This window comes from Prinia subflava, chromosome 3 (assembly GCF_021018805.1).
Source record: "Prinia subflava isolate CZ2003 ecotype Zambia chromosome 3, Cam_Psub_1.2, whole genome shotgun sequence".
Lineage (NCBI taxonomy): Eukaryota > Metazoa > Chordata > Aves > Passeriformes > Cisticolidae > Prinia > Prinia subflava.
In genome coordinates, this window is record NC_086249.1 from 72787574 (window position 1) to 72811025 (window position 23452).

The 23452-nt window shown below is 40.4% G+C and overlaps 1 protein-coding gene across 2 annotated transcripts in view; it reads left to right on the forward strand.

The window, feature by feature from the left end:
* Nucleotides 1-23452, forward strand: part of DHRSX (dehydrogenase/reductase X-linked) — a 165086-nt gene that overhangs the window by 19225 nt on the left and 122409 nt on the right. For both annotated transcript variants that reach the window (XM_063392439.1, XM_063392440.1), the window contains one exon: nucleotides 18589-18696. In XM_063392439.1, coding sequence (XP_063248509.1) covers nucleotides 18589-18696 — 108 coding nt within the window. The remainder of the gene's footprint in view (nucleotides 1-18588; nucleotides 18697-23452) is intronic.

A 23452-nucleotide genomic window follows, 5' to 3' on the forward strand; every position in this document is an offset into this window, starting at 1 on the left:
AGTGGGCAAATTGCCAGCAAGGAAAGAAAATATTTGAGAACTGTGGCTCCCAAAGCAGATAGTCAAAAAAGCAGGCGAGTTTTGCTTCACGTCAGGATTGCTTTTAAGGAAAAAGAAAGTGAAATAGTTTTGTAATACAATAATGACATTTGTTTTCATTTCCTTGTATTTCTGCTGTGCCAGGAGAGCTGTGATACTTCACAGAACATTCACTGGGCAAGAAAATGACATCCCCCATCCTACCCTACATCCTCTGAGATATATTAAGCTTAGTCAGAGTGCTTGGCTCTGATACACTTCTGCTTTTTTTTGTGTGCCTGTTTTCTGTCAGAATGTACATTCTGGGACATGGACATTTGCTGTGTGAGGGAATGCCTAACCGTGATTGCTAACCTTGCTCAATATTTTAAGTTATCCTGGAGAGGTAAAGAAGAAAAGGAAAATTGGACCAAAAAAAAAATGCATTGAACTTATTTCTGAAGAAGGAGATCAAGGGAACAGTTGAAACTTTTTTTTTTTTTCCTTGACACATTGGTAACACTGGTAACGCGGTTGATGTAAGTTTTGTTTTTCTTGTTGACACATTGGTAACACTGGTCATATGGTTGATGTAAGTAATTTTTTTCTTATTGACACATTGGTAAGCTGGCTGATGTAAGTAAACACCTGGTAAGCTCTTCACTGAGTGCAGATGTGAACTGATGTGAACTTCACTGGGGTGAGGAAAGGAAGTCACACCAAATCAAAGCAAAGCTCTGCCATGTCCTTACCTCACATCTCATGCTGGTGTTTCTCTTGTGTACAAACCAGGGACGGAAGTTAATGAACCCTATGAGTGTTCAGTGAATTTGGGATTAAGTTTTTAATCTGCTATGCTGCAGGCAAGGGTTGGTTTGCCAGCTCCAGCTGCCCAGGTGTGATGTGCTGCAGCAGGAGTCGGGATGCTCCGTGTTAGCCATTTGTACTGAAACTGCTGATTAGGGCCCCAAGGCCGTGTTCCTTACAAAGCCAACCCACAAGGTGTACTCTGTTCTAGGAAGGTTATTTTTAAAACAGAAACAGATAGTTCTGTATAACAGTAATTTTTAACAAGCATGTCAACCAGTCCTGACTAAGGAAATTACAGAGGAGTTGGAGTCAGACCTCATTCTTTAAAAAAAAGTTCAGTGGTATCACTGCAAATGTCTTATAAAGTCTGCAACAGTCTAAGAATTGCACAAAATGAAAAGACTTAAACAAAATGTTACTGGCCCTACACTTTCTGCAGACCAGGACTGACACAGTGATGACCTTGCAAATTTTACTGAATGCATCCCAGTAAACAGAGTGTCTGCAGAGCAGTATTTGTCTTTCTGGCTATTGGTTATAACCTCAGTAACTGGAAATGGGACATTTGTGCTGTGAAACGCTTCTTATAGCTGAGGTACAAGGACTTCTTGGACATATTTTTCCAAAATAAAATCTTGTTAATGAATAAAGTCATCCAGATATCACCTAGTCTGCTGGCTGGAGTGTTTTCATGCTAATTAATACCACTGCCTATATATGCCACTTTCACTTGTGCATTCCTAAATGGAATCACCACATGTCAAGGTGTATCATTTTAACATTAAATAGTCTGCTGAAAATTACTAGGAAAAAGGTCAAGAAATGCAAAATCCATGTTCTCTCGATGATGCTGTACTTCCTAATTATATAGTACAGATATTTGAAGAGCAACTAATTTGAGTCAGAAGCAAGTGTCAAGAGCTGCAAACGCTGCCATTAGTAGTGCCTAGCAGGTGAGTTCTTTGCACTGGGTTGTAGGCATGTATTCTTCCTGTGGTCCTCATGGGTTCCTTTTGTGGAGTCAATGTATTAAAGACATTATGTGTAGTCATGTAGCACTCCAAGAAGGAAAGGGATATTTGAAGATACAAGAAAGAGGATGTAAGACAACAAAATAGATGGGCAATGTTGAGGCCTGGATTTCAGCTTGAGCATGGCCCTGTTAAGGTTGTACTGCAGTGGCATATGGACTTATTAGTTTATGCTCTAATATAATGACCTTTATTGGGATTTCTGCTATTAACTGTATCTTCTGTCCATCTCTTTCATATCAATTTTTAGAGTGATTTATTTTTTTCTCAATATTTACTAATTAATACTAGTCATAAAGTATTCTAGTGAGGCACAAGTGAAAACCATGATTGTTTTCCCAGTCTTCTAATCCAGTTATCAAAGTATTTGTTTTCTTCCCTAAAGAAGAAAAAATGTATACATATCCACATATGTATACAGAAAATTATTGCAATTTAGCAATGTAATACAATTTTTTTCAGTCCATATTCTTCCAAGCTGCCACCCTTTGCTGTAAAGAACAAAGTCATCTTTGCAAGTTCGGTCTGGCTGTGGTTTTGCTGAGGGCTGTGGGGACAGGGACTGAGGCTGGGTGGCTCAGTGGGCATCGTGTATGGCTGTTCTGCCAGCAGCCTCTCTGCACGCATCACTGATTCCTTGCAAAGGCATCAGGGTCTGTGTCAAAATGGCTTTGCAGCATGGTCCTCTGGCTTAGCCCATGGTGGCTTGGAAGGGGAGATACTGAGATCTCTTCTTCCTTCCCAGTCCCTGATACTTGCAAGTACAAAAAGGGCTGAGTAAATAAAGGGCTGGCAAAGTGCCCATGCTCCCTAGAGAAATGTCACTGCTGTGGAAGGAGTGTAGGTGACATCATCCTGGGGAGTTGTTCTGGATGTCCCTCTGTTCTGAAAGTGCTCCCATGTGCCTCAGGTTTGACTGCAACGACTGTTTTTTAACTTGAACACTTCTCTCCCCCCTGGAATAAATCTGCATGGGGCTGGCTGTGCTGGTGTACTCCATGCTGGGCAAAGCCCTCCCCTGTAAAGTTACCACAAAATTAGCAGTGCAGCACTTGCAGAACATCTTATTCAGTTAGATAATGCTTTCTGTTTCCCCAAGTGAAACAGGGAATGCTGGTAACTGCCTGTAGCAGGGTTTGGGCTTTTGCTGGGACAGCAGCACTGGTCACAGACTGCATGAGGACACAGACATGTTGGCCATGTCTTAGAATGCCTTGGCAGGGAAGTAGTACTGTGGCTGAGATGAAGGTGGTGTGACCCTCAGCACTTTCTGTATGGATACATACACTTTCTGTATGGATAGTTGCAAAGCTTCAAGTGCCATATCAAAAGAAATGCTGACGCAAGGTCTGAAGTAGCTGCTGGTTGGCAGTAGTTGCAGAGTTGGCAGGGGCTCATCTTTTTCTTCTTGCAAGGAACTGTTCACCTTTTACATTCTGTATCACCAGCATTTTTTCCTGGGAGAGGTGCTAACTGGTGGCAAAGCCTCACCAGAGAACCGAGTGTGAGTGGACTGGCTGTTTACACTGTGTGCTACAGGGGGCTGATGGAGATATAAGGCTGGAGTGTGGAATAGAAATTGCATTTTAGAAATTGCATTTGAGGATCATATCCTTCAAATCACCTAGAAGTCAGTGCACAGTGTAACACATGTGTTTAAAGTGCCTTGTATATTTATGGAAAAAGGCCTAGAGAGAAAAGTACTGGAAACAGCAGAGAGCTGCCAAACAAGCCAGTGCAAGCTCTTGGGCTTTTATTTTCCTCAAGCTCTTTTTTTTTTTTTTTTTTTTTTTTCCCTCCCCTTGATATGTTTAAATTGCAAAATTCCTTTATGCTTCTTGGAAAGAAAGCTTCATTCAAATTATTTTAATTATTTAACACCCAACAGAAATTAAACACAGCTATAACTTTTTGCTGTTTAGTGTGAGGTGGAACAGAAGTGCTGTTTATTGGCTTGGAATCATAGGATAATTTAGGTTGGAAGAGACCTACAAGATCATCAAGTCCAAACATTAATGCAGCACCACCATATTCACCAGCAAACCATGTCTCTGAGTGCCACATCCTCATGTTTTTTGAACACTTCTCTGGGCATCCTGTTCAATGCATTCACCATTTCAGTGAAGAAACTGATATGTAATATGTATTCCTACATGCACAATGCAATATTCCTAACATGTAATTTAAACTTCCCCTGGCAAAATGTCAGGCCATTTTATCTGGTCCTGTTACCTGGCTAGACAAGGTCCATCCTTTGAGAGGTAGCTCCAGGTATCAGCTTTACTGGAAATGGATTAACAGCTTGGCATTATGAAAATAGGACTGTAAGATCTGTTATAGTAATTGAAGTGTTTTGTTGGGTTTTTTTTATTCTCAGAAAGGAGAAAGGGGTTATGCCTTGAGAAATATTTCACACCAAATTGTCTGTTGCAGAGCCATAATATTTGAGCTAAATCCTCTGGTCAGGTGGAAAAACAAGCAGGCATGAAGCCTGTTCATCCTACCACTGAAGCCTGAAAATTGCTGGTAGTTCTGGCTGATGTCCTGAGCAGGACTGACAAGATGCACTGTAATGTATCAGCCTGTTTGAACACCTGGTTGAAGAGTGAGGTTGTAAGGTGGCTCTGGAGAAGGGCTAGCATAATTCCTGTAGCTGTCACCTCCCTTCTTAGACGCAGAATGGTTGGAAGGTGTTTGTCAACACAAATGCATATTTCTACGTGAAAGGAGCTAATATCTTAAAATTTTTGCAAGATATTTATAGAAGGTAATTAAATGTGGGATATTTGTGTCATACTCCTGGAGCATTATCAATAATGGGACTTGTTTTGTGAGTAGTTGCGCATTTCTTCAGAGGAGCATGTGACGCTCTCTAATTGAAATATTAATAGCAGATAATGACACTGGAATGAGGGCTTCTTAAATGGAGACATACTTTAACAGCTTTTAATCTGTGTGGTAACTTCATATTAAAAATCTTTGACAATTTCAATGAAGAGCAATTGTAGAGCATACACAGTAGCCGTTCTTCTAAGTTAACTAATTCCCTAAATTTTGTGAACCTGCACTAGATTAATGGGCTATAAAATTTCATTCAAAATTAAGTTTTTCACTGAAGAATAAAAACATCTAATTAAAAAAAAATCTTTCAAAACAATTAGCTGTCTTTATTGCAAAGTAGTTGTTTTCCTGTGAAAACTTCAGTGCATATTTTATGAGGAACATGAAAGATAAAAATTGAAAGAAAATCCATGAGTTTGAGATCATTCTAGCATGCATTGAGAAAGAGGATTCTGAAAAGAAATCAGTTTTTTCCAAGTAAAGGACTGTTATGAGAGAAGTAGGAAATTTTATGTCGTGTAGTCTAGACCTTTCTGTAGTTGCACATTCATACTCCATATGAAACCCCTGACCTGCTTGTGTTGTCAAAAAAGAAAAAAATGAATAAAATTCCATATTTGGAACAAAAATATTGCAGCTGTCTTGAAGTCTTGCATGCTCTTTGTACTTTCTCATTCCAAGTTAGAACTGATTTTTAAGTAATTTTGAGTATGAAATTGAGCTCCATGCAGAGGCTCAGGAACCTTCAGTAAACTATCTTTTAAAAGAAGTCATAAACAGAAAAAACCCACAAAGTTCTTTTCCATCATGGACTTTTGCTGCTGGAGGTTGGGCGATGGCCCTGGGAAGGTGGCATGTGGCAGCAGAGGCTGGGCAGCCTGGTGCAGCTGGGCCATCAAGCTCGGGCACTGCTGTGCAGGGGCAGCCCCTCTGGGCTGTGCAGATGTGGACACTCACCTCACTGGCTTGTTCTGCCTCCACACAGGCCACGAGAGCCTCGCTTTCCTTGGGGCCACTGCTTTGGGCCCTACACCGAGGGACAGGCAGGCACCTCTAGGAGGGACAATCCAGACAGCTTCTGGCACTGCCCTGACTCTTCACCAGGTGTGGCCAGATGAAGAAATAAATGTGCTGGCCAGAGGGGGTTTGAAGGATGTGACAAGGCACATGTGGCAGAGTGGGTTTGACACAGGTCAGAGAGGGAGAGAAAGGAACGTTGAGGCAATTTCCCGTGTTTTTATTAAGTCAGTAGCATCTGAGGTTAATCTCACATTAATGTCAATGCTGTAATGGCTTCTGATCATTAGTCGCTTCAAAAATTTTTAATAATATGGAAATGTGCTTTTTAACATTTTGTATGATAATAAATTGCAGGTATCTCAGGGAAATTTTTAGTACTGATTGGTTTATGTGCTATGTTTCCTGTCAACTGGATTTTTCCCAATATTCTCTAATCACCTTGTACCTCTCTTCCTGATTCTAATTACTAGAGCTTTGTATATGATAACAAGCACTTCAGTTCACAAGTGATTGCAGTGGTTTGAATTGAACTACTCCAGAAACTTTCAATTACTTTTTAGATTCTGTATACCAACTCGTGACTTCTGCTTACTTATTTGATGGAAATACTGTCACCCTGAAGCCATGGGAAGCAGAGGGGACTGTTTGAGTGGCAGCAGAGCATTTTTGTTGGCTGGAAGAGGCAGAGCTGAATGTGACCTTCAGCTGGATGCTCTTAAGCTTGATTGGGATATGGAAATTACATTTCTGTCTCTGGGAAGAGAGGAGATGCAGTTTAAACTACTCTTAATGATCTTTGCAATGTGGTTTTTTTTTCTTCACACAGACACCCCTCACATTCTCAGAACATAATATAATACAGTAAGGGAATATATAAAGAATCGACTTTCCCAATGTATTGGTTGCCCAGCTGTATCTCTCCACCTGTGTGTGAGCAAGATGGAATGATTAAGTCAATCTGTTAATAGCATGTGGTCAGAATAAGAGATGTTGGAATTCACAAACAGTAAAAGCTTCTTAAAAGATGTAAAGATGATATTGAGGACTGTAATACTATACATCCTGTACTCTCTAGGAATATGATAATACTGTCAATACTGTTGCAAAAATAAAAATTAAAATATTTTGTCTTTTGAAAGGTATAGGTCATAGTGCAAAGTATAAGTTGTTTTCTGTTGTCTTTTTAATTCCTCTGGTGAGATGCTAAAATGCAGGTAGTAATATTTTGCTTTTGGTTTGGATTTCCAGTTTGGCCATAAGTAGATCAGTCTTTCCAGTCTGACCATAAGTAATGAGATCACTCTTTGCTTCTGCATATGAAAGTGCTGATGAATCATAGAATCATGGAATCATTTAGGAAAATTCCAACAGTTAATCCACACTGCCAAGTCCAGGGAAGAAATTTTTTCCCAATATCCAATCTAAACCTCTTCTGGCACAGCTTAAGGCCATTTCGTCTTGTCCTGTCACTTATTACATGGGAGAAAAGATCTACCCTCTCCTGGCTAAAATGCCTTTCAGGTAGTTATAGAAAGCAATAATGTCACTCCTGAGCCTCCTTTTCTCCAGGATAACACCCCCAGCCGCCTCAGCCGCTCCTCATAAGGCTTGTTTCAAGACCCTCCATCAGCTCCATTGCCCTTCCCTGGACATGCTCCAGCCCCAGTGTCTTTCTTGTCATGAGGGGCTCAGAACTGAGCACAGGATTCAAGCTGTGTCCTCAGCAGTGCTGAGCACAGGGGCACAGTCCCTGCCCTGGTCCTGCTGGCTGTGCCATTGCTGGTACAGGCCAGGATGCCATTGGCCTTCTTGGCCACCTGGGCACACACTGGCTCCTGCTCAGCTGCTGTCAACCAGGACCCTCAGGTTTTTTCTGCTAAGCAGCTTTCCAGCCACTCTGCCCCCAGCCTGTAGCACTGCATGGAGTTGTTGTGAGCCAAATTCAGGACCTAGCAGCTGGCCTTATTGAGTCTCATACCTTTTGCCGTGGTCCATCAATCCAGCTGGTCAAGCTCTCCTAGTGTAGAGCCTTTCTGCCCTCCATCAGTTCGACACCCCTGCCCAGCTTGGTGTCATCTAAAAACTGGCTGAAGGTGCACTCGATCACTTCATCCAGGCCATTGATAAAGATGTTAAACAGGACTGATGCCAGTACTGAGCCCTGGGGAACCTCACTTATTACCAGCCACCAGCTGGATGTAGCTCCATTCACCAGCACACTCTGGCCTAGCGTGAGCAGGCAGTTTCTCCAGCAGAATGCTGGGTTTCAGCATTCTGAGTTTCAGCAGATGCTGAATAGCTGACCTTCCACATTTTCTGAGCTTTGGGCACTTCAAGTGTTCTCCAGACTTGAAGGTTTATGATGGAATCTTTCTTCCATAAAGGTGTGGGGACTTGCTTGCTTACATTCATTTCTGCAGTATTTGGGATTAAGTCAAGAATAGCAGCTGTTCTTTTCTTCTTCTCCTTCTTCTCCTTCTCCTTCTTTTCCTTCTTCTCTTTCTTCTCTTTCTTCTTTCTTCTCTTTCTTCTCTTTCTTCTCTTTCTTCTCTTTCTTCTCTCTCTTCTGTTTTTTCTCTTGATCTTCTTTCTTGTCTTGATTTTCTTTCTTTCTTCTCCTTTTCCTTCTCCTCCTCCTTCCTTCTTTTTTCTTTTCCTTTTCTTTTCCTTTTACTTTTCTTTTTATTGTGTCTTTTTTCTCCTTTTTTCCTTTTCCTTTTCCTTTTCCTTTTCCTTTTCCTTTTCCTTTTCCTTTTCCTTTTCCTATCTCTCTTTGTTGTGAAGTAACCATCATTTACTGTTTTCTGAAATGAGGTTTCTGCTCTGCAGTCAGTCATGACATTTACTCAGTCTGTAATGGAGTGACAGTAGCATCATGCTTTGCTGATTCATATTTTCTTCAGCATTTCAAACTCACTGCCATTACCATGGTTTTTGGTCAAAACTATAACCCAAATGCTAATTTTTCACAGACATAATATTTTAAAACCTTAGGAATTCTGTGCCACATTTCTTGCAGATAGCTGCAAGTTTTTTGAGATATATGGGATGCGGTTTTTCCAAGGGAAGACCTTTTCTGAGATCACTCACATTTCATTTTGTTTGTTATTTATGGCTTCTTCTTTAACATTTTGTATGATAATAAATTGCAGGTATCTCAGGGAAATTTTTAGTTGCTGGATTTCTGAACATGATTTGGAAAAATACTACATTTATTTGGGTCTTTAGTGAACGGAAAAAACGTCTTTAAATGTCAAATGTTTGGTTAAAATGAAACTTTCTCTGTAGGGATATAGCACTTGGAAATAGGGAATTGCACTTGGGAAGGCTTTTGTATGCTTGGAGTATGTCTAAGAGCAAGGACTTGAAATGATTTTTTACATCCTGAGGGATGTAAGGCATTGTCAGATGCAGCTGCATCTACTCATTAGCTGTTTGAGAAATCTTGGAGCCTAGACAATCTTCAGTTCCTGGTAGAGAATGAAAAAGTAATTCTAATGTCTCAAACTTTTGCAGGATGGGAAAATGCATTCTGTAGCTACTAGAGTATGCAGAGCTATTTCCATTACCACTATTTAAATCTCCTGGGATAAGCTCCTCTTTTTCATCTCTCATTTCACAACAGGAAAAAAGTATAATTACATGATGACATGACTTGAAGAGCATTGGGAAGTTTTACATAAAATGACATTGCCCAAGGTATTGCAGAATTACATTTGCCCAGAGGGAGAGAGTATGGGAGTAAGCATCAGTAAATCTGTTCAAAATATATTCAGATGCTTTTTCTTGATTTAAAGATACACCTGTATATAACTTCCCTATCTTTAGTGTGACTGGAGTGAAAGAGAAGAAAGCCAAAGAGCAAGACTCAATAGGTAAATATATAAAAGGAATGAAAGATAAGCAGAGCAGAGAATACAAATGGAAAAACCTCCTTCTCTATCCTTGTGATAGTATTTTCCCATGTCAAAATGATATGGGTAAATGGAGCCTTTAAAGATATGCATATGTAGGGAAGATTAGTTTCTTCTTGAAACTAGCATTGTGTTTCCATTATTGGTATTTTTAACAAATCCAGTAATCTTTCATATGCAGGCTGTGTCTGTTCAGTATAGTGTAAGGAATTTGTGGGATTTCTTCATATTATTGCAACAATCATTCTGCCCTTATTTCACAAAACCCAACGTTATATTTCTGTGAAGTGCCTTTCATGGCTGAGGCTGGGACTCCTCACACATGGATCACTGCTGCTGAGCTGAGCTAGTGCCGTGCCTTGTCAGGGACAGCGCAGTCCCCCATGCCTCTCCTGTCCAGCCCCATGGCAGCAGAGCCCTCCCTTCCAAGCAAAGGCCTCATCCAAGTCCCTAGTTGGCATCTGTCCCAACACAAAATGATTGCACAGTGAGAAAACATGCCATGTGTGGTGTAAGGCCAGTGGGTAGTCAGGTGCCAGATATTTTTGGACAAGTTTGTCAAATTGTCAGCCTTTATCTGAAATAATGTTTAAGACTAGTGTTTCTCCAGAAAAACCAACCAACCAACCAACAAATGGGCTTAAGTCAGGAATAGCAAGAATATGTAAGACAAGGACTAGTGTGTGATGGCAGAAATAGCTTGATGACTGTTGGGAGCTTGCAGAGCCATAATTTCATTAATATAATTTGTGTTTGTAGATGTAAGGCAACTTTTCCATCTCTTGATTCCGTCTCTATCACCCCATGCCCCTCACAGGGATCAAGTGCTCTCCTTTTCCTACACATTTGGTCGGGAACTTTACTCCCAAGAGCAGATTGTGGGCAAATTTGGATTCCTGATTAATTTTTAGCAGATTTTAATGCTGCACTGAGGTATTTTCCATCTGACTGGTTTATATAATTTGTATGTATTCAATCTATCTATTTGGCACTCATAAAAAAAAAATCAAATATCTTATCTTCAGATGAATTTTGGCAAAAGGAACAAAGTACTCAGGAATGGCAAACATGGCCAGAAGTGAGATTCACAACTTGGGAACTGCACCCTCTCATCTACTTTTGCTTTTTTTTTTTTTACTTTAGGGCAGCTCTGTATTTGTTGGGATCAAATTTCCTAATATCTCTGTCAAAATCAGCCTGAGCTTGTATTGTAAAAAGCTCAGATATATCCTTCATCAAACCATTTTTCAATGCAGCCTTATTTCCCATTGTCTGAGAGAAAGGCAATTCAGAAATATCAAGAAAAATTCCAAAATTAAAAGTCCTCTTAATTTTTCTCCGTTCTCATCCTCCTCTTTCTAGGGGAAGAGGTGGCAACATACATGTGTATGATCAATGATCCTGGTGCAGAAGGTCTACATGGGGTTTACTGGAGGAAGAGGTTCTTCACAGACAGAGTGAAGACAGCAGAAATCAGTTTGGAAAATTACCATCTATATCATTTTTGAAAACTCCAACTATCTTTTTCTTTATGCAGCCCTTCTTCCAAGTCTAGCAGCATCCCAGAGTCCTGGACTGACATTACTGAGCATCCTGTCTGACAAATAAAACAAAAGCACTCAGAGTCCAGTCAAAAGAAGTGTAAAAATGCATTTTCCTTTGGCTCTTGTAACCAGGCAGGACTTCTTCACTTGCAAACACACCAATTGTATTCTCTGGAAAACAGGGCACTGAAAATACTTGTGCAAGTGGAGAGGAAATTTTTTTTTTTTATTACTTTGGCAATAGATGTAGCTTATTTTTCTAGCAGTATGTGGATCAGTGCCTTGATATACCCCACCAAACCATGGTTGATTTGCATCATTAAGTAGCAGTGCCAGTGTCCTCACTGGGGTCCTCTTTTGACTTTGAGGACAATATCATCATGCAGAGATTTATGATTCAGGTGTATTAAATTGCTTAGAGCTGTATCTCTTTCACCTAAATGCCTGGAGATGGGGGAAAGGTGAAGAGAGGGGAAAGGAGAATGAAACACTTGAAAATTACCTCATCTTGTCCAAAAAACATTTTTCCTGTGTCTTATTTGAAAGTCTAACACTTCCTTCTGCTTCCCCTTCCACACCCTGCTTTCCACATACACTTCTTCCTTTATCTGCATTTATGCTGTCTTTCCAAGAATCACTAGAAGAAATGCAGATAGGTGTGTGATGCATATGTAATTTTTAGTGTAGCTTTTCACTCCCCTTCCCAATGTTGCTAGAGAGATCTCTTTCTACAGGTCTTGTATTTTTGAGTGCCAAAAACTTTTGCTCTGAACAGCTGCCTTATTTAGGGTATTGTTGTTTTTCTTTAGCAAAAAGTATTTCTTTCAGGACTGTAATGCTGGCATCATGAGTTTCATCTTACAACTGTACCAGTTTATCTTACTTTTTTTCTAATATGTGGGGGCTTTTTTTACTAGAGTTAAGTCTTGCTGTGGATACTCATTCTCCAAAATTGTGATATTGGACTCTAATAATACCTGTTGCCCCAGGCTTCACAGAGTGTTCATGAGTTGAAAAAACAAGAGGAAAATGAACCGTTCTGCTGGTTTGTAGAATGAGTTTCACATGTGGTAAATGAGATATCTAGTAACAAGTCCTGTAATGGATTTTGGGAGCTTGTATCTCAGCCTTCTGTGAAGGGCTTGTCATCTTGCCTGCAAATGTTATCACTTCATCCCTATAAGCAAGCTGGCATGCTTATCAAAAAGCTGAACAAATGTTATAAATTTAGAGCAGCCTTAAGTTCTGTTGTTGGGGTTTTTTTTTAAGTTGTTTTCATTGGAATTAAAAAAAAAATCATTAGTCTGGCTCAGCAGATGTTTTCTGCTAACTGAAGAAATGTCACTTGGTGCCGTGTTGACAATGTCAGGAGGGGATGAGTATACACATTATCTCCTTAGCTGGTTGAGCACTCTGCTTCTCTAGTTGGTGTATCTGCCAACTGCTCTGCTTTTGTGTCATTTTCTGCCTTGCTGCAATTTAGCCATTTGTCCAGGCTTTCTGGGTACGTGGTGCCTTGGCTGGAGTTACAGCACTGGTTGGTTCCCAGGTGTTCAGGCAGCCCAGGCAAATTGCTGCTGCTATGTGGGAGCTCTGCTGTGTTGTGGAAAAGTCCACTTTGTGGGGCACAGGCTGTGCATGCATTCCCCTGAAATACACGGCTGGAACTTCTGTGAGTTTCCAGACTTTTTAAGAGTGAGTTGTTTGTTGTTTCGTTGGCATGCAGCATTTCAGGCTCTGTGTGTGTCTTGCACATTGGTTAAACAAGAAACTTAGTCTTATGTGTGCCAGGGTTTTGCTGTGGCTTTGGGAGCAGTTCTTACCAGTCATATTCCCTGTCAGTGGCTGTGTGGGAGCCTTATTAAATTAGGTCTTCCCCTGGCTGCTGCAATTCTTACAGCCATCTGACTGCTGCTGTTCCATTAATAGCACTTTGAGATACCTATGAGTTTGTAGGGCAAGGGATGCATCTCCATGCTTTGGTTTCTCCTGCTGTTCTGGTTCTTCAACACCTTTCTCTTCCCATGAGTAACTCCAGCCTCTCTCCGATACCTCAATTTCCTCATGATTTTTAACAAAAGCCGGGAGGCTTGTCCCCTTTCTGATGCAGAACTCCAGTTGTGTTTGGAAACAGATGCTGTCCCTGGACAGATAAGCCTCCCTTACCCCATGCCTCCAGCCATTGGAGGGGGCATGCTGGGCCTGTTGGCCGTGTGGATCTGCATGTGAGCACGGCAGTCATTCAGCAGCAGAAGGCCTGATGGCCCCAGCTGCTGAAACCAGCAGGATGCCTTCTTGCAGAAGGACTAGTCAGGCTGGTTGCCACCTACCTGGTTTCCAGCCTTGAAGGCCTTCCATCCTGATTGCATATTGATGTTCATTAGGAAAGTGATTGGAAGCAGCAGCAGCAGAAAAGATTTTGGTGTGCAAATTTGGGAAGACAATTTGCATTTGAAAAGTCATCTGCACAGGCTTAGGACAGGCTTGAGGCACACACAGTTTGTCTGGCTTATCTGTCAGGATTTGAGTATCTAAATTGTCTTCTGTTAGGATAGTCTTGGAATGACGTTTGGATCCAGACCTTGTTTGCCTGGTTTCTGCCAAACCAGAATTTTATGGAGATGTTTCTGTAATGCACACAAAAAAGGCTGTTGCTAAAAGCTGCATGGGTTCCCCAACAGTTTACTGATGGTCTCTCAGAGTGGAAAATGAATTATTTTTCTACATCTGCTTAATAGCTATAATCTCAACATTGCCACAGTATAAATCAGAGAAAAAGAGTTAGAATATTTTGCAATAGGAAAAAATACTCAATAGTTCTGTGGTTCACTGAGCTATATGATTTCTTTAATCCATCTAGAAGAACTTGATTTTGCCTTGTCCTGTGGTGTTAGAGAAGGACTGGAAATTACAGTTTGCCCTCTTTTTCTCACTCAGTGTTGCTCTACAGGAATGGCTTCAAACTTGCATCTTGTTATTCAGACATGAAACTAAATATTCATTGTTGGTTCTTTTCCTTTTATTTTTTCCATCTGTGTTTCTGCCAGTTGTCTTTAGGCCTAATATTTGCATGTAAATTATTTAGTTATAGGAGGAATGAAAAAGGAACTGCTGGGATTTGTCTGTAGGGATCTCTCCAGCACAACTACCACCACAGCACAAACTGAACTGCGTGGCCAGTTCAGGAGGTGCAGACACGTCCCAGCATGGCACCTCCCATGTGGACAACGACCAACTTTTTGGATGCCTTCAGCTGTGCTCAAGTCTTGCCTGATAGCACTGGTGACTGATTCAGACAATCTAAATTCCACCTTTTAAAAAGAAGGTTAGTGAGGAAATTAATATAAAGATATTCTATTTTATTGTCCATATGACACAAAACCTGCCACAATGCAGATGCTGGAGTAATAAGTTAGGAGACTTCATAAAAATTCGATGCAATTTGCTTTAAATAAACTTCTAATGCTTTTTTCTTCTTTTTTCCTTGGGCCTCAAGCACAATGTGCTGTAAAGGTTTCAGAATACCAAAGCAAGCTACTCTCAAGGGAGGCTTTTCTGAGGTTTGCATTGTCCATGTTCACATGGTGTATTTCTGAAAAAAAAGAGAAAGTTTATTGCTTTTATTTTGATTTGGCTACTTCAATTTGGCTACACTTTTCTGCTCCAGAGATGAGATTTTGCTGGCAGGAACTGGTCATTGATATGGGTCTGCAGACTGTCTTATTTCTCTGTAGTCTTGGCAGGTGCAGGGGAATCCTGACAGCCCTGTTTTAGAGTCCCTTGAAAATTAGTATTTTTTAAAATTACAGAATTGCCTTACATTCTTTGTAGTATTGAATTTGTGTGAGGATATCTCAGTACATGGAATTTATTTCTGATTAAGGAAAGTATATTTAAAAGGAAAAGAATAATTTTTCAATAGCTTCACATCAGGACATAATAAATCTGCCTTATTTTTCTGTTTTAGGGTGATCCACTACCAAAGTAAACAGGCTTAAGTCATCCAAATACGTTGGAATGCAGGCAGAACCTGCAGCTTGAGAGAAGCTTCTCTCAGACACTGGTGTGATGTAGGAGCACCTAAGGACTGCAGGCTGGTTTCTTTGAACACAAAGGGAAATTAGCAGCTACTGCTTGGCAGGGGATTTCGTTAGCACAGGGCTGTACCTTTCTCATGTCCCACGGAGATATCACTGGCATTATGCCTCTGAACTTGAGATGAGTATCTATGTCCTTACCATGAGCAGAGGGAGAGAGAACTGGGGTGGTTTAAATGAGATGCAAGAAATGCCGGAGGGAACCTCTCTGGGCATTGCAAAGCTGGTGGGTCTCCACTGCCTCCAGCTGCACTCAGCTCAACCTCTCACACAAAATAAACCAGTATCTGCTGAAAACCAGGCTGAGCCCAGGTCTGCTTTGAAAATTTCATGCTGGGTTTCATCACGGGAATGGTGTTCTAACGCTGGAAGTTGAGTATACTGGAAACTCCACATGAGATTGGGGTTCTAGAGAGAACAGGTCATTAACAAATTGCCTTTCACTGGGGTTACCCCTGGCTCACACACAGAGCCTGTATTTGATCTTGACCACTTTTGTTGGCATAAATACTAGCTGTGTCTCATTTAAATGGATATTCATTTTACATTAAAATATCTGAATTGATGGAAACTGTACATAAAATTATTAATAATTAAGTATTAATTGAGGAGGTTTTTTTCTTCCTGTCCCTCTCCCCTAATGTTTCAGTTTTTCTCTTTGAATTTCCCATTTTGACTAAAGTGAGTGGATAGACTGAGTTGCAGTGCCATGCAGTGTTGTGTCTATTCAAAACCATGCTATGTGGAAGCTGTGTACTGTACCTCTTGGAAATAAAACAGATAATGAGCACCTATCTGTGTGTCTGCAGCCCTCGTTTCTCCCTCCCTTTCTGCTTTCCTAGGTCCTTGGAGCTACTGCTACAAGCAGGCCTGTTTTAAACAGCTCTGTAATATAGGATCTCACAGAATGCATTTTTACAGTGGAGTCTTTAAGTGGCCATTAGGACCAAAAAAATGTCCTTTTGCTTTTCATGGACAGGATAGGACTGGACATCTTCTTTCGTCTGCTAAATCATGTCCTCTGCTAAGAACCACTTCATCACAGCAATACCTGTTACCGCTTTGCCCTTCTGACTTTCCATTTTCACTTTCTGTCATTGCCCCTTTCCCAGTCCTGACTTCTTTTTTCTCCTTTTCTTTCATTAATTTTCTTCTAAGTAAATTTTTCATTAAAAGGTCACTTCTTATTCCATAGGTAAGTATAGTGGTGCAGTAATGGAAATGAGTGAGAGCACCTGTATGCAACATGTGAAATCCAAATGTCAGGTCAGCAGTGTGGTGAGAGGCCAGGAAGCAAGGGAGGCATGGGGAGACAGACGAGGAGGAGAAGGTACTCAGGCCCAAAAGAATGCATTTTCTCTTGAGGAGATTTGGACCTGTGGGCATTTTGTTTAGAGTTTATGGTTAGAAGTATTTTTGGAAATTGCAAGGCTGCTTATAACCAAGTTGAGACCCCTTAAGAAAGCTCCTGGGGAAGCTTTATTTAGCTTGAATTATATATGTCAGGACACCTATGTGCATGCATATCACTGTAATTGGAGTTGACTTTCAAAGAACTGCAAACAATTCCTGATCTTCTTTGATGGGAAGAACCAAGTTGTTACCTGAAGAGAACAGAAATTCATGTTGAATCACGATGGACAGAACTGTGTTTCAGAAAAGGTGAAATGTGGATCCTTTTTGAAGTTGCTGTGAAGAAAGAAGCTTGTATCAGTGCTAGTCCTGTGTTTCATAACTAGGTAAAATATGAGTTGGTGTTGTACAACAAAGCAATCCCCTAAAAACATAGAAATCAAAATAGAAAGTCCTTTGATAAATGAAAGTTGACATCTTTTTAACATTTGTTATCTATAGCATTGCCTACAGACACTGCACGACAGCAAAACTAAGTATTCAATACCATTTTTCCTGTGCAAATACACAGCTTCTACTCCACAGCAAATTAGAAATTCACCTTGGTCCCCTAAGAGCCATATGGTACTTCACGTGATGCATTCTCCACCCTAAACAATTGTAGTTGATATGAGATCTAATTCACGCCTTTCCCAAGGAGTTAAATTGCAATGCCTTTGCTCTGCTTTGGCTGCAGGACTCCCTCCATGGTGCAACCTGCAGCTGTGCTGTGCAACCTGCAGCTGTGCTGTGCAAACTGCAGCTGTGCTGTGGAACCTGCAGCTGTGCTGTGCAGCCTGCAGCTGTGCTGTGCAAACTGCAGCTGTGCTGTGCAGCCTGCAGCTGTGCTGTGCAGCCTGCAGCTGTGCTGTGCAAACTGCAGCTGTGCTGTGCAAACTGCAGCTGTGCTGTGGAACCTGCAGCTGTGCTGTGCAGCCTGCAGCTGTGCTATGGAACCTGCAGCTGTGCTGGGCACCCTGCAGCTGTGCTGGGCACCCTGCACCTTGTGAGGGAGCTTGTAGCTGGAATGGCAGCTGCTCTGCAAGGGCCATCCCAGGTGCTCCTTGGCTCCCTTGGCAAGCTGAGGGCTTCCTGGGGGTGCAGGAGACACAGGCTGTGTCTAAGCCACCCCTCTAGCAGAGGGAGTTTTGGGCTCTCCCTGCCTGCCAGGCTGTGTGTGGGTCAAGGAGCACAGTGGGTATCGGGGATGCTGGCATCTGTGGGAGAGGGCTGGTGTAGGTGGGAAAAGCAGCTGAGGGCTTTTATGCAAGAAAATATCTTCCTCCTTCCTTTGGGGCTCAGGGCCTTGTGATTTTCAGAAGGTGGAGTGCTTGGGTATGCAGCTGGTGTACTTTTGATGGTTCACCTTTGACTGAGATCTTTCCTCTGTGTTACTGACAGAGGCCAGTCTTTTGTCATTCAAGAAATTTTCACCTTTGACTGAGATCTTTCCTCTGTGTTACTGACAGAGGCCAGTCTTTTGTCATTCAAGAAATTTTCAGGGTATCATGCTGCCAGTTGAATTTTTTACCCTATACACGTAGAGTAAGCCACCTCTGAGCTGACATAACTGCTGCCACCCTGCTCAGGAACAAAGTTATGGTGGAAATTTTAAAGGTCAGATGACTGCAGGATGATGAAATGCATGCAAATAGAAATGAGAAAATATCTCAAGTGGGTGTTCGCCTTTCGTGTCGTCAACCTCAGTCTTTCATGAACTGTTAATTCTGGAAAATTATGGTGCAGTAAATAATGGTGGATGTTCCATAGTTTTTATTTCCATACAGAGTTTGCTCCTGAGATTGTTTACTGGCCTGGCTTGAGCGGTCTGTTAAATGTACACTCTTTAAAATGCATCTTAACTTTTTAATTGTGTTACTATTGTGAACTAACCTTGTGTTGTTTCTTTTTTCTCATATAGTTTTCCCTACACAAAATGGAAAGGTTGCTATAGTGACTGGAGGCACTAAAGGAATTGGTTACCAAACTGTGAGGCATTTGGCAAGACTTGGCATGCATGTGATAATAGGTAAAGTCATTATTTGCTTAATATACTTTCTTTTTCATGAAGTTTTTTTTTTTTCTTTTAAGGTGTATTTTCTTTTCAACATAAGTAAGGATATGTCAGGGGAATGTAGGAGAATGTTTTGTTAGCATTTAGTACAAATAAAGATTGATTTATGTTTTGCTTTCCAAGATCTTAAAAAAATAATGGATGGGATTTTTTTCTGTAGGACTTAGAAGAGCTATACTACCTTAGATAAGAGGCAAACAATAAAAAAGCTTAAAAATATGAGTATTACAAAAATGTTTTAGTTCTTTGTTACAGGGGATGGATTATGCATCAGCATTAGGGTGTACATGTTTATTAAGAGGAAAACAAATTAAAGACTTGAAGGAATATTACAGTGTTTAGTGGGGGATGTTTTGTGTTGTAAGGACAGAGGAAACCTTTATAACTTCATCCATATAAAAAATGCACATTTACTTCTCAGTTTGTCACTGTAAAAGGCCTCTGTAGGCAAGACAAGGAAATAAATACCTAGAGATTCAGTCCTGTCAGTCTGAGATGGACTGGGCAATTCACCTTCTGGAGGTGCCTGTTTTTCTCCATTGACAATAAAGAGTTGATAATGTGACTTTGTTAGAGTGAGACATTTAAAGTTAGGTGAATTTCTCTATGAACTCAAAAACTGTCCTGTGTGCATATTTTTTTCTTTCTACCACAGACACTATTTGGGAGACTTCCAATTGTTTAAAGATTTCTCTACTACCTATATATATTTATGCACTAATATTTCTCCTAAATCAGAATGTGGCATAATGAATATTTATATGTCTAAAATGCTACATTTTCTCACTTCATCTTTCCTTAACTAGATTTTTACCTAAACCACTGTGACTTTTATTCCACAGAGGCACTGAAGATTGCTGTTTCACTGTGCACTGTCAAGCTGGTGATGCCATTTTGTTCAACTTTTATGCAGAATTTGCTCTCTCTAAGGTTTTGTACTCATATCAAACCCACTCCAAACAATGGATGAGAGCATAGTAGCCATGTACTTTTAGTGTAGTGCAGTCAGTAACATTAATGGAGTTGTCCTGGAATCATACAGGTGTAATGTGGAATACCACTTACTCATGCATATTTTAAAAAATGTGTCAAACCCAAGTGTCTGCAAAATGCAAGTAGATGCTGCTTTATGTAGCTAAATTCTAGATGTTGCTAATGTAGCTAGACATGGCTAATGATGACAGCACTAATATTTAACTAAAATAGCTTTTCATCTTTAAGGTGGATGGCAAAAATGTACTCAATGGGAAAACAAAAAAGGTAATTTTCTTCTCTTTGCATAGGGTTATGGAAGCACAGAACATTCTTTTTTTTTTTAAGATTTATTTTGTATAGCTTAAAGTTTAGGGTATTCCATGTAACAAAATTCAGTGTGAGAGCTTTGGGAATAGGGAGGTGAGGTTTAGGTGCAGAATCTCTAAGCTGAATTTTTTCAACTCACAATCACTCCCTCATAAATCTCATTCACTCACACTCACATCTGTACTCTCATAAGCACCCTGAGTCTTTATCCTGTCTCTGTGGTTCTTCTTGATCAGAAAGGACAGGCTAGTTTATGGTCAGATCTGCCACAGTGGTTGTGCAGTCTCCTTCTCTGCACATATTAACAATTTGTCTGAATGTGACCTGTGTTACTTGTTCTAGGTGAAACTGTGTTAGCAAGGGGGTTGGACAGAGCTCCCTTCCAACCACTGCCATCCTGTGATCTTGTAGATTGCTCAGCAGCTCTCAGTGCATTTTTTCTTGTTGTCAATATATACAGGCTCTGTCTATAGCCTATTTTTAGGCTGGGCTAACAGGAAAAATAATGGTATGGGTATTGTGCTGTAACCTGGAGATGTTGTCCTCCTGAGGGCAGAGTGCATGGTCGTCTGCTGGCGGTCTTCTGTGCTGTGGCCTTGATATGCACAACACAGGAGCAGTTTCCTCTAAACATGTCTTTTGTTTGTCAATAAAGGGCATTCTCTTAACACTTGGCTCTTTTTTTTTTGTGCTTACAAACACACACACTTCCATTCACTGTACAATTGTAACAATCTTACTATTTGCATTACGAATCCCTACAAATGTAAATTAATGAAATTAATTATAGGAAGCATTTGATGAGTAAGTCTTACAGCTGATTCATTTCTTCCAAGCAAACTCTGACCTAAACACTGAGTCCTGTGAGTCACAACTCTCTTTTTGCCTGTGAAATTCTTCAGAACAAAGCAGCTCTGTCAGTAGAATGGATAGTCCCAGGTGCTTTTCCAGCTGTAAGATCCTAACAGTCTCAAAAGCACATTAAATGCAATGACCTTCCATCCTTGCTCATATCTGTTGGGCCCAAGTGTCCAGAGTATGTTTGAAATATCTACTGGCACGTTGGCATGCATTAGCACATTCTGCTTCAGGCCACACAAGGCTCAAATAAGACAGCAAGTGTGCTCAAGCGTTCACCTCTAGAAATGTTTTCACCCTATGTTTGTATATAGACATGAACTTCTGTGAAAAAGGTGTAGATGTTAAGTGAATTTAGGCTTGCAAAAGAGACTCACATGTAGCTTGCAGTCAATCATGCTCAATCACTGAATGCTTGTTTCCCATTATAGGAACTGTAGCAATAAAGGATGATATCCCTGCAGCAGGCAAATGAGTCAAGCCTGAATGTCTGATGCGAAAAATGATTCACCATTTGTGATGGATGTGATTTTGATTCAGTTTGACATTTTAGAGGAGTAAATATTTGAAGAAACCTACTTTTAAATCCATCCCACCAATAGAATGAGGAAAGCAAATAAGTAGAAAGCATGTTACCTTGTGGAACGTGAGTAGGCACTGTATGAAAAGGCAGTGTGTTCATTCAGAGCCTTGACAGCAAGTGGTTTCATAGTTCTTTTAAACCTTCTTTCTTTCCAGTCCCAACACTGGTGCACAAGACTCCATTCCCCCACTGATGTTTCCCTCTGCAGGTGCTGCTTGGCCTGCCCTCAGCCTCTCCCTGGGAAAGAGGTTTTGACGAACACTGAAATGATGTCAGTAATTTTCTGTGTGTTTGTTTGATAGATTTCATTGAAGCTTTCTGCCAGGCTGCTTTTCCTGGTAGCTTTACTCACAGTCAGCGGGGCTTTTACTTCAGGAAAATCTCATGGCAGACAGCAAACCCCTGGTAGGGAAAACTGATGGCAGTGATGAATCTTCGGAATCAAGCCACACAGGGAGCTCCTGTTCCCTCCTGTGTGATTTACTAGTTGATAAATAAACTTGCACTTTCATTTTCAGAGAGAGAAGGTAAATGACACATTGTATTCAGCAGTGACTGATATTGAAGGTAGTGTTTTGTGTACACTTACAAATAAATAGGCTCTTCACAATGCAGACATTGGAAATCAGGATATCCTGGGCATTTCTATGACGTCCGCCAGCCCAGGACATAAAACCCAGTTCACCTCTGGTTCAAGGTGTTTGCCACAGTTTTGTGAGTCTCAATTTAGACTAATAAAAAACCATAAACTATTCATATTCCTTCCATCCTTGTTCACAGCTCTTTAATTTTATGAGGATTCTGTATGAGCATGTTAAAATTGTTGACTCATAAAAGGAGAGCCTCAGTTTGATTTTTTCTCTTTTTTTTCTTTTTTTTTTTTTTCCCTTGGTACATTAATAAAAGAAGGCTGAGTTAATGTGAGATAATATCTAATACAGAAGTTTTGATAATTCTATCTCAAAATAGTGCATGAAAATCGAAAGATTTGTACTTTTACAGTGTTATGTGTATGCTGCTTGGTATAAAACACCACGTTCAGGACAATGTGATCAATCTTTAGTGTCTGAGTATATCAGTGTCACAGGTTTCTAAGACAGGCTCACACTTTGAAGGAAGCCATCTCATTATATTTATATATTATGTATATATATTCAGGTGACTTATTTGAGCTCTGCAATTTTGGCTTGAGCCCTGCAATTTTGACATAAATAAATGTACTTCCATCACCAAATTCAGCACTTCTGTGTGACCTCAGAACACCCTGCAAGAGACCAAGCAAGAGATATTTCTGTCACCTCTTTCGTTCCCATTAGTTTCCAATTTTCAAGCTGGATTCTCTGCACCATGAATCAGACAATTCTTATATTCTATAATACTACAAAGTGACTTTAGCTGGATAATTAAATCCAATCAAGATGGTGCAACTGTTAATTTTCAAAGACAGTTTAATTTCAATTGCTGAAAATTTCCATGGGTTACTTTAATAGTCGTTTTTAAATACACATAGATCTATGAGATGCTTGAGTTATAATGGTTTTTTTTTGAAAAGTATTTATCTTCCTAATTTCAGCCAGGTTTTTTGAGGCCCCAGTGGATTCCAGAGTTAGTCAGGAAGTGTCAAAATTTTCCCAACCTATAAAAACTGGGTGATGATTTCTTTTTTCTATATGAGCATAAAGGAAATGCATGCAGATTGCTTTATAATTGTACTTCAGTTCAGGTTCTATCATATCAGTGCACTGCAATCAGGGTTATGAAAAACTCTGTTAACAGTACTGTTACTTATGCACCATACATGTGCACACAGCCACACACAGTCTTCCAAATATGTATGAACTTTGTCAAACACTTCAGTCCCTAATTTCTGTTGGAAGACTGTCATGCCTGTGCCTGTTTTAACAAATAATTTTATAGGAGGAGCACATAATGAAGTGACAAGTCCTTTGATTGTATCAACTATTCAGT